A 12,305-nucleotide genomic window follows, 5' to 3' on the forward strand; every position below is an offset into this window, starting at 1 on the left:
GGATAATAAAGAAAGTTTAGGAAGGGAGGCGCTGTTAGAAGAAGAGAGAAAGATTGAAGAAATTCTTCACCAAGAGTAATAAATAGGAAGAAGACGGAGATAGAATAATCGAAAGGTAATATTGAGAGAGTAAAACTTTCTCTCTATTTCTTCCTTCTAGTTATATTCTTTTACAAATTTGTAATGCTGTTATTCTGTCAAAATAGTTTATTTTATTTCTTCTCTTATTTTATATTATTGCATCTATAATCCTACTTTAATCTTTCTTTTAATTTTATTCTACCTCTCATGTTATTGTGATTTTCATCAAATTTTAGATTTTTCCTTAGTAACAAGATACAATAAATTATTTGGTACCAAATAAATATTAAGAGGATGTGTAAATTTTAACTGTATGTTACTACTATGAACTGACCCTTAAAAGTTTGGGATCAGATAGTTAGGGTAAAGGACGCCTTATCATGGCTTGAGCTCCGTCATATCATAACTTTTCACAAGTAGGAGACCCACAAAATTAGGAATTAAATTGGTTTCAGTTAAATATTACACAATTTGTTATTATTATTTATTATTTATGTTATTATTTCAGTTATGAAATAAACTTGAGAGATTGATATTTTCCATTATTATGGCTGGAAATGGTTATAGTTTAAACATCTCAATATTACTGAGAATTATCTCACATTGTTTATTTTGTGCTAATCTTTCCAGAAAATCATCATGCCTAACTTATCTTTTTCCTGAGAAGGATGGACTGTGAATGTTTATTTTTATGACGATCGTTGGGAATTTTACATAACAGTTGGAAACCAAGGAGCAGCAGCCATATTCCATGCAGACAGTGTGGAGTCCTATACCTATAGGCTAGACTAGATTGAGAAGTATGTAATGAATAAACAGTGTAACCTAATGTAGTTAGGAGTGTAATATATGTGTGGAACTGATGTAAAATATTTAGAATGTAAGATATTTGTACTAACTTACATCCATGTGTAATAAATGAAGGATGTTAATGTTTCTAGTTAACCTTTCTAGATTTATTTTTTTATATTCTTATTTATTTATTATCATTATTAAATATAAAAATAATATGTATATATATATATATATATATATATATATATATATATATATATGATATTCTCTCTATACTGGAATAATCAAAGGTTGTGACAAGAAGAACCCTCAAGGGGCATATCATGGTTCAAAGAAGCCATCCCTTCTCTTGAAGCGGTTAAGCTCTTTACACAAGAGTTCAAGCTCTGATACCACTTGTTGGACAAGTGGCTTCAATACTCAAGAGGGGGGTGAATTGAGTTTTACAAAATCTTTTCACAAAGTGCCTCCTTTGATATTTTAAAGAGTGTTTCTTCAATAAAGTGATTTAATAAGGAAAAATCTAAGAGTGAGAGCAAGTGTGTGATCAATAAAGTAAGCAAGCTAATGGATAAACACAATCTAAAAATGCAATTTCAATACTAAAGTAAGGAGTTTAAGGTTAGAGATATTGCAAACTATATGTATCCTGGTTCGACCACCACCACCATGACCTACATCCAGACTGAAGTCGCTCGATCAAACCTTTGCACTAGCTACCTAGCTTGATGGTGCTTGACAAACCACTACAATCTTTCAAGACTTTCCTCTTGATGCCTTACAAATCTTCACTCCAAATTTTCTTACGAATTTGGTGACCTCTCAAGTGTAAGGGGTTCACTCCCCTAACTATTTAAGAAATCAAATGGAGGTGTTTAACAATAGATAAGTACTCTCAAAGTACAGATTATACAAGTTGAAGAACTATGGGTGTTGACACTCTCACAAGAATAAAGCTAAAAGAGAATTTATGATCAAGAAGACAAGAATAATGCAAGTAGTATGATATAAATGAGTAAGAATGATCAAGAAGTGTAGTCAAATCAATGGAATAGTAATCTCTATTTATAGAGGGCCCCCATGGGTGTTTTTCTACTCATTTTCGCAAACTAGCCGTTTTATAGCCGCTATTTTGTATTCTGCACAGTGGGTAATCAATTACCATTGTGTGAGTAATCGATTACCATGAAAGGTAATAGATTACCATTGCTTGGGTAATCGATTACCAACCTGTTAAAAGGCTGGATTTCGTCCCAAAACGATTTTCTCATGATCCAAGTCAGTTTCAAATCCTTTTTTAAACATTTGATAAACATTGAGAACAGATTTTCATGCTAGGAATGCATTTAAATGACAAACGATGATTTAATGCATGTATTTGAAAAATACTTTGAACTTCGTTCACGTAAGAAATCAATTTCCCTTTCAAATAATCCTAAGTCCTAAGATATATTACTTTGAGATTGCTTGGACTTAGAGTCTTCTCTTGAAACTTGAGTCTTATTTTCTTTAGACTTCTTTTTGATGGTTGCACTTTGAAGCTTTCTTTCCATACTTGTTTGTTATCATCAAAATTGTTGAACTAGTATATTCTTCGTAGAGTGCATTGGTTCCACACTTATGTATAATTATCCACAATACCCCAAATCAATAATAATAATATAATAATAAAAGATAATAATAATAAAATTAGTAATAATAATAATAAAATTAAAATAATATTAGTATGTGTATCTTAATTCAGCAATATCTTAGTTAATAAGAATGAGTCAGTCATGAATCAGTAATATTCTGAGTAGGGGTGCTAAATGAATCAGGGGCCTTTGACTCGGCTCGTAAAGGCCTCGGCTTACATGTCTAAAATTGGTTGTTGAAATCAGGCTTGAACTTATATAAAAGCTCGTTTAATAAAAAGGCCTCAGGCTTCAATTAAAAGCTCGGCCTTAAAGCCTCTCAGACTGGCCTTGTATACTAATTTTTATTTTTATTTTATATTTTTTATACTATTCATAATAGCCATCTCTCTCTCCTCAACCCATATCACCCTATTTTATTGGTTAAAAAGACTTTTTGAATGATTTTTTTTTTATATATTATGCTTTTTGGATATACATTGAATTTGTGAATCTTTGTGAAATTATTTGTGTTGTGAATCATATATTTTGTTTGAATAAAATTTTGTTGTTTTATTTTTTTAAACAGGCTAAACCAGACTTTTATTTTTTGTAAATAAGTTAGGCCATATGCCGATAATTATATTCTAACAAGTAACAGGCTATGTCAGGCTAACACATTTAAACATAGACTTAGCTTTTTAAGACCAAAATCTGACTCAGCTCGGCCCATTAACAACCCTAATTCTGAGCTATAAGAAAACTAAAAAGAAAAGTAAAATAATTCTATGAAGGAAAAGGAAAATAATCATAAGAAGGAAAAGGAAAATAATTCTAGGAAGGAAAAGGAAAATAATCCTACGAAGGAAAAGGAAAATAATCATAAGAAGAAAAAGAAAATAATTAATTTCAATAATAAAAGGAAATAAATTCTACGAAAATCATATCTTCAGCCAGGTACCACTACTCTGGGCTACCTTTATCCCTAAGAAATTTTGAAGTTTACCAAGATCCTGAGGCAAGCCATAAAGAGCCAGCAATATAAAAAAAGGTGTTTCGTTATTCAAGTTCTGTAGTACGATCCTCAACTAGGAGTAGAAGCTCAATGAAGTCGTGGACCAAGCCATGAGTCTTTGCTAAGTATGAAGACATAAGGCCATCAAAATGCCAGGGTGATATGACATCCATTAGGTTTTTGCTAACACCATAGAGACGCTGAGTGTCATTAGTATACAATTCCTTAGCCTAATGCTAAATATATTCACATATAACATGAGTACGAAAGATATGCTTAAAGGAAGGGTGAATTATGAATTTAATGACACTGCATAATTGGGCATTGTTAACTCTCCCATAGAGAGTTAATTTTGGGCTTAATATTAATGATTTAGTGCCTGATATTGTATAAAATTCCCTTAGAATCATAATATAATTGCATTAATCCTATATTTTGTGTTTTGAATAAGAAATATGCTAAGTGTTTATATTTGAAATTATTTTGAGTGCTAGAGCTATTCACTGTCTTAGGATTTTTTGTTGCAGGTCAAAGCACAACAATGCTATAACAATGGTGCATTTAATGAAACGATGCATTTTGAAGCTTCAGTAGAGTGTATAAGAAGATAAGCATTCAAATTAAATTCAAACACAAAATTAAGGCGCTACAACATTGAATAAGGGATAAGAAGATTGCGAAAGTTAAGAGATAAACATATATCCTATCAAATCCTAAAATCCAGCAATTAAGTCATATTAGGAGACTATTTTTTAGGGAATTCAAATTCAAAAGTTACTTAATGCCCAAGTCAGCATTCCTTTATAAATAAAGAAGCTTATCCACATCCAAAGTATGCACAAATGATTGAAAATGTTTTCAAGACTTCGTTGAGAGGAATCCAACGAGTCAAGGGGTGAAGTTAGGGTCTAATAGAGGAATCATTAGATTCGGTTGATCCCAGTACTTCTATGGAAGCTTAGAGATAGTGGAGAGTGGCGATACATGGATTTGCTGGGGGAGCAGAGCTACAACAAAGCTATTGTGTTTCTTTTATTTTAAGTATGAGCTAAATTTCTTAGAATTGGGTGATAGAGTACCCATATTATACTGTAATCATGGATGCCTAAACTTTGCTTTATTATTTTTTCATTAGTTGTTTAATAAAGTATTTCATTCTTAATATTGTTGACTTACCGGGAAGGAGCTGCAAGTGTTTTATGATTTAGGCTATAGAAATAAAGGTGAATCTGGTTCCTTACTAAACAATGTGGATTAAACTAAGTTAATTTAATTTAGTTGAGTTGTGGGTACATAGATGGTCCACACCATATAGCCATAGGGAACTTGAACTTAATGAATTCAATAGTCAGTTTTGCATAGGGATATAAGAATTGGTTATTGGGTATATATGTAAAGTTGGCTGAAGTCCCTATGTACAACTAAGTGTTCTGGTTACTAATGGAAGATAGTTGTAGCATTGTTCTAGCATTCTTGTAATGTTACAATAATGGGAAAATTGATCCCAATCTACCTTTTGATACTTGAAATTTGATCTTTTTAGTATGTTTTTATACTAAGTCAATAGTCTTAGCTTAGTTTATTCATTAGTTAGAAATTTAGACTTTAGTTTAGTCCTTAATCATTATCATTATCACTCTTATTGCTTCACTTAGGCCATAACTTCATAATTTTCTCTTTGAGAACAATACTTGGACTTACACATTCTATATTACTTGTAATAACATGCACTGCGTTACTATGAAGATTATTATAAGATAGCAAAAAGGTGATATTTGACGGTGGACGATGACGATAGCGTGATAGGAGACGAGATTGAATGAGATATTAAGCATTTGCAAGGATGGAAGACCAAAAACCAAGGGGACAACACAATTTTTTTTTAAAAAAATATCGCTAAGGGTAAGCACAAATTAGGATTGTCTCTCGTTCGATTCTTGATATTATGTTAAAAGAGAGGAAAATGAAAGACATAGGAAATAATCTGCGTGCTTTAGATAAACAGTGAAGACACTATTATATAATTAAGTAAAAGAGAATATACATAAAAATTACATGATGTGGGACTATATTTCATACACTAAACTAGTCTATATACGATACTTTCAACATAAATATTTTAATTTGATTCAATTTTATTTTATTTTATTTGAAATGTATGAAAACTAAATCTTGAAATAGGTTCGTGTATGGTATGGAAGTGGAACAGACTTTGGTCTCTCAGCCAGGAGTCTCGTTTTTAAGCCTCAAGTTGAAGATTGCATGGATAGTTGCAATAAAAAGGGCGGGAAGCTTCTCAATCATGTTTCTTTGCTTAAGTTAGTAGTAATTAATAAAGGAGAAAATGGTTTAAAATGGGAGTGAGAGTACCTTTGTAATAAGGGGAAGTTTAACATTAATAGGCATTAAGTTTGACACCAAATTTGCCCGTGTCCTTTCTTTTGTGGTTATGTTTAGTCTTTGTTTTCCTGGACATTGTGCTGTTTAATTTTGGAAAAAAATTGCATAATTCCCTGGACTCAAAATAACATTATTTTTAAGCCAATAAAAAAAAGTTAATGGTAATTTTTTTGAATAATTTACACGAAATTATGTATCATTATATAAAAAATGACTTAATTTTTAGATTATTTAAATTTATATGAATTAACTACTTAAATTCAAATAATAAATTATTTGATTAAAAAGTTAAAATCTTTAATGCAGCATTTGTAATATATATTTATTTATTGCCTTTTATATTTTCTCTTTCACAAAATTAGAAGAAAATATAAAAAATGCACATTTCAGTTAAAGTAACACAAAATTGATTTAAAAAAAATAAGTAACACAAAATTATATCCTTTAAAATAATATATATATATATATATATATATATATATATATATATATATATATCCATATGCTTTTAACACGTGGACCAAATAAACACGTGGACCAAATAAACACTCGTCTTTTTTGTAATCAAATATAGGCCTGCACCTTATTTTAGTTTTTTTTTTTTTTTGTAATGCACCTTATTTTAGTTTAATATACGTTGACGCAACCAAATGAAATTTCATTTTCACTTGTATTTTTATAAACTTTATTGTTGTCCAGTAAAATTAAAATAAGAAAGCCATCATTTTGCTCAAATGTTTCACTAGTATAGAAGAGAGAGAGAGAGAGAGAGAGGCTAATTTGTGTTTTTTTTTCCTATTTGTCTTTGTCTTTATCATGATTGCATACTGTAATCTTTGTTTTGCTTGACATTGTGTTATTTATTTTTTTTATTTTGGTAACATGACATTGTGTTATTTAATTTGGATAAAAATTGCATAATCACCCGGACTCAAATGACTTTGTTTATTACATTATTTAAGTGTATGTGAATTAACTACTTTATTTAAAATTATAAAAAATAATTGATTAAAAAGATAATATTTACAGGAACATTTCCATACAAAAATACTATGATTAAAGCAATTATATGCAGGGTTTTATAAGAGTTATGTTGTAGGAAAAGTGATTGTGTAATGTTATAGAGATTCGTTTTGCGTGCCTTAATTTTTTATTTATTTTTTTGTTTTAAAAAGTGTGGGCCCCACAAAATGTTGTGAGTGTAGGAAAGTTTGTTGTGTTATGTTAAAGGATAAAACGAAAACCCTTATATGCAAAGTATTATTAAAGCAAATTTGTAATAATAATATTTGTACAAATTTACGATCCATACAATTTTTCTTATTGTTGGAAATATTCAATTTTTATCACTTTACAACTAGTTTGATTCAGAATGAATTTTACAAATTTCTTATTCAATCCCACAAGGCCACAAGTCATAAATAATATGGTGATCCTTATATAATTTTTTATTTATTAATATTATGATACATTCGAAAAAAATATTATTTTTAAACTAGTTGACACATCAACTCCTGAGATGGATTGATATTTTCAATCTACTCATCAATGATGGGTCAATTCACTCTACCCTATTCTTAATGGATTGGAGGCAAGACGGATTAATCCATAATTCTACTCTTAAATTTGTCATTACACCATCAAAGCTTTGATAATATAGGTGTACAGTCAAACTTGAGTCACATTAATTATTTATTTTTTTAGAAATATATCAATCATATCGTCACTTCGAAACTAATTCAACTCAAAGTAATTTCAAGATTAAAATTTTAAATATTTTTAAAGATGATATGAGAATGAGTCACATTAATTATATATGATGAATAGAATGGATAAGATTAATTATATTATTTATTTTTAATTTTAATAAATAATATATTAAATCGTCAATACTATAAAATTACCGAAAATATTTCCAATACACAACAAATTGACGAAACTTTAAAAATCCTTATTTCAATTTTCAAACTAAAGTAAAAAACAAAAAAAAAAGGTTGCTCTTAAAATACCAACAGCTCCAAACATCTAATGTTTTTTAATTCTCTTACCCACACTCTCAGGCGCTTTGTTTCAAACTTGTCTCTCTTTTTAATTACCTAATTTTATTTTATTTGTGTTTCGCATTCGTCATTACCATTAAACTCCTCACGCAATCCGATTCTCAAGCACAAAACATCAATTGAGATTAACCAGAGAGACAGAATCGCTTAACCCACAAATAATCCCAGGGTTACCCTCTTCATTTGCCACAAATAGAAACTGCTGCAAAATTCACACACAAAAATTTCCAAACCCAAAACTAAGACAAACACAGAATACACACACAGCGACAGAAAAATTAACAGAAAAACAAATTCAAACCACCATAGAGAGATATATGGAGAGAGAATAGAATAGAATAGATTATGTAATGCATCAGAAGAAATCAGAGGTTCAGATCGGAAAAGAAAGCATTGGCGTCTCTTCCGATTTCAATCCAACACCACCACTTCAATACCCATCTTCAATTCACCAAAAACACCACCATCATCCTCATCATAATCACTACCATCATCAATTTTACCCACAAATCATTGAACCCTCATCTTCACCTTACAAGAGACCCCAATTAACTCAACCCTCTGAAAAATCCCAACCGCCACAACAACAACAACCGCCGTTAAAGCCTCACAACGCCGCCTTCTTTTCCGTCACAATCGCCGCCTTCAGCCTCCTCCGCCGCCTCAAGCACCTCCGCGCCATCCTCCTCCTCTCGCTCCCATTCTTCTACATCAACTTCCTCGTCTCTCGTTCCTTCCTCTTGGACTTTCTCTCAGCCTTGGCTCTTCTCTTCTCTCTCCACCTCGCTTTTTCCCTCCCCTTTTCAATTCGCTCCTTCCCCATCAAACTCAAATGCTCCTCCGCCATCTTCCGCCGCCCTCCGCCGCCGCTCCCGGTGTTCTGGACCATCGGGTCGCGGCACAAGCCGGATAAGAGGGTCGCCACCTCAGGGTGCTGGGTTCAGGTGTATGGAAACGGCGACGTTTATGAGGGTGAGTTTCATAAGGGTAAGTGTTCAGGGAGTGGGGTGTATTACTATAGCATGAGTGGGAGGTATGAAGGTGATTGGGTTGATGGGAAGTATGATGGGTTTGGGGTGGAGACTTGGGCTAGGGGTAGCCGGTACCGGGGGCAGTATCGGCAAGGGTTGAGACATGGTTTTGGTGTGTATAGGTTTTACACTGGTGATGTTTATGCTGGTGAGTGGTCTAATGGCCAGAGTCATGGGTGTGGAGTTCATACTTGTGAAGATGGGAGTAGGTATGTTGGAGAGTTCAAATGGGGTGTTAAGCATGGCATTGGCCGCTACCATTTCAGGTGAGTTTTGTCTAAATTGTTTTGTAGGTTTCCCGCGAAATCGTTCCTATCGTGTTAAAATTTCATATGGTGCAGTCGTGTGAAAATTAAATGCATATAGAGAGAGATAGATATAAAATATTTGTATGTGGAATTTTAGCATGTGAGGATTCATTCCCCGTTTTGCCTTTGGTGTTGTTGCCTTGTCTTTCTCTAGGATTCCACATGTGAAATGGTTTCGTAGGTTTCTGGGGATTGGATCCTCTCATTTTTAAAATTTCAAGTAATTTTGTTATGTAAAATTTTTGTGTCTATCTATTAGATCTTATTGAAATTTGTTAATATTTATGTAGAGGGAGATATACATAAAATTTTCAATGTGAAACTTTAAGATGAGAGGGTCATTTGCCTTTGGTGTTGCATTGTTTTTTTTCCTAGCATTTTAAAATGAAGAATGATGGTATTTCAGGTTTTATTAGATGTAAATGGTTACTTGCATGTTTTATTTGCTTCCGCAATGAGTTAGTGAGGCTCGTGAATTATTGAATACCATTCCTCTTGTACATTTATTATTACAGTTTCAAGTGTGTTAATAGGGGATGAAACATGCAAAATGTCTTCAATTTGGTCTATCTGTTGCTTCAGTTTTGTCAAAATACCTCTTGGGCATTTGAAAATATTTTGCTTGCCCTTCTGTTTACCTGTTGATGACAAGTGTTGAATTGAATACTTTGTGCACGATTATGAAACCACTGTTTTGAGGATGTTTGTTTTTAGCGCATCTTTAGCCTTTTTGGGGAAGGAACTAAGAAGTAAGAAATAAATTTAATTAGACGAATTGGATATCTTCAATTTCAAGCTGGTAGATATCGGCTAATTTGTGGTGATTGTGTATTCTATCTATGAAGAATTAAGAATATAAGAAACAAATGTGGAATTATGAATGGAGTTGTCTGCACCTTTTTGTTTGCTCACCATGAAAAGTTCAGATGTTTTATTTTTCTTGTAACTAATTACTTTTTTATTTAATTAGAAATGGAGATACATACGCGGGTGAATATTTTGCGGACAAGATGCATGGGTTTGGGATATATCGTTTTGCAAATGGCCATCGTTATGAAGGAGCCTGGCATGAGGGAAGAAGGCAAGGACTTGGAATGTATACATTTAGAAATGGCGAAACCCAACATGGTCACTGGCAAAATGGAGTCCTTGATATTCCAAGCACACAGAATACCACTTATCCAGTTTCTCCTGTTGGTGTTTATCATTCCAAAGTACTCAATGCGTTGCAGGCACGTACTTTGTGTTTACGATTTTTTCCATTAGTTTTTGTTAAATTTTCTTTCCCCAGTTATAAATAAAGAAAAAAGAACATTGTTGAATATTTTCTCTTTGTCTACACGGTGTCCTAGTCTGGAATCTAGATGAATCTGTCTTTGCTGATTGCTGTGAATATGTTACTTCGAAGATAGGATGATGTGCCAATCTATTCTTTATCTAACTTTGCTTTGGTGGTATTGTTAATTAATATGATATGACTCATTTCAGAGTTTGGGGAGGGAGGAGTTCATGATGGTTGAGTTATTAGTTAAATATTTGTTGATTTGAGTCTTTAGCTTACAAATTACTGGAAGAAAACAGGATTTCATTGAAGTTGAGGGTAAAGACAGATTCTTGGATTTCTTGTCTTATATGCTTAAAATTAGCGCAACCTTGTAAGAGGAAAGGGACAAGACAAACTGCCAATAGTTAGATAATTTACAGCATTATGAGCTTTCAATTGTGTTTCTTTGTTAAACAAATAGGACGCAGGACGAACAACAGAGAAAGTCTATGATAGGGGCAAGTTAGATAATTTACAGCATTCTGAGATTTCAATTAATTTTGTGTTTCTTTTTTGAACAAATAGGAAGCAAGACGAACAGCAGAGAAAGCCTATGATGTGGCCAAGGTAGATGAAAGGGTGAACAGAGCAGTAGCAGCTGCTAATAGAGCAGCTAATGCAGCTAGAGTAGCTGCGGTCAAGGCTGTGCAAAAGCAAATGCATCATGTTAATAGTGAAAGCTTCCAAATTCCTGTTGTGTAAAACCATCAACTGCTGCTTTTATATTAGTAGAGAAGCTTGAGATTGTTGGAGAGGATGGTGGCTACACTAGTTTAAACAGCTTCATACCTATTGCAATCATCTCTTTGGCTTTATGCTTTCTCTAAATTGAACTTTGATTATTGGCTCCTAGAACCTTATCCCCAGGTAGCAGGCTGAAAGCAAGCAGATTTGTTATCTATCTGCTACGGGCCTTGTATAGAGGGAGGAAGGGTAATGGCACCCACATGGTAAAACTATTCTATAGATAATTTTTCATTTTGTCCCCTTTTACTACATTTTTGTAAATTTTTGCAAATGTAAATACTAGTGTGCAGGTGAAACCTTGAACCGGCTACTGTTGTATTATCTCTTGGTAAAATAAGGAGAGGAGAAACATATATTAAAATGTTTTTCCCCCAACTTGAAGTTATTTGCTTTAGCTGACTTGGGAATGATATGATGTAAATTTTGATATGATGTAAATTTCATTTCCTGATAAAAAAAAGTGTTTACCATTAGTTTGATAAGTATCTTAAAATGTTAAATGGTACAGATAAATAGTTGATATTTTGTATGAAAAATTTTCTGCGAAAGTTAGAACAATGTTCTTAGTGCCTGTTTGGATGCTCTCTTTTTTAAGCTAGAAGCTACTTATAAGCATAAATTAGGCCAAACAGATTTTGAGAAAAACTCTTTTTTATATAATGAAGGAGGAGCTTTTATTTAAGCTCTTATCTGTTTTTCTTGAATTGTGTACTTTTTTTTTTAAATGAAGAGTGATAAAGATAGAGAGAGAGATAATTTTCTTGAAATATGTGCTTTTAAGTAATTTTTAAGCTAAATTTTTTATGTAATTTTTAAATAGCTTTTAGCTTATTTTGTTAAGCTCTTTTTTTTAGCTTTAATTTATAAGTAGCTTCTAACTTAAAATTAAGAGGATCGAAACTGATTCTTATTTTTTTTTCGGGGGCTGGGG

The 12,305-nt window shown here is 32.3% G+C and overlaps 1 protein-coding gene across 1 annotated transcript; it reads left to right on the plus strand.

Annotated features, from left to right (window-relative positions):
• Positions 1-8,091: 8,091 nt before the first annotated feature.
• LOC133292400 (uncharacterized) lies at positions 8,092-11,768 on the plus strand. Its single transcript, XM_061490801.1, has 3 exons — positions 8,092-9,261; positions 10,274-10,539; positions 11,157-11,768. The coding sequence occupies exons 1-3, from the start codon at positions 8,315-8,317 to the stop codon at positions 11,327-11,329; spliced, it is 1,386 nt and encodes a 461-aa protein (XP_061346785.1). The 5' UTR covers positions 8,092-8,314; the 3' UTR covers positions 11,330-11,768.
• Positions 11,769-12,305: the final 537 nt, after the last annotated feature.

The sequence above is a fragment of the Gastrolobium bilobum genome, unplaced genomic scaffold, assembly GCF_033153095.1.
Source record: "Gastrolobium bilobum isolate Gb01-03AN ecotype WA unplaced genomic scaffold, APGP_CSIRO_Gbil_v1 utg1406, whole genome shotgun sequence".
Lineage (NCBI taxonomy): Eukaryota > Viridiplantae > Streptophyta > Magnoliopsida > Fabales > Fabaceae > Gastrolobium > Gastrolobium bilobum.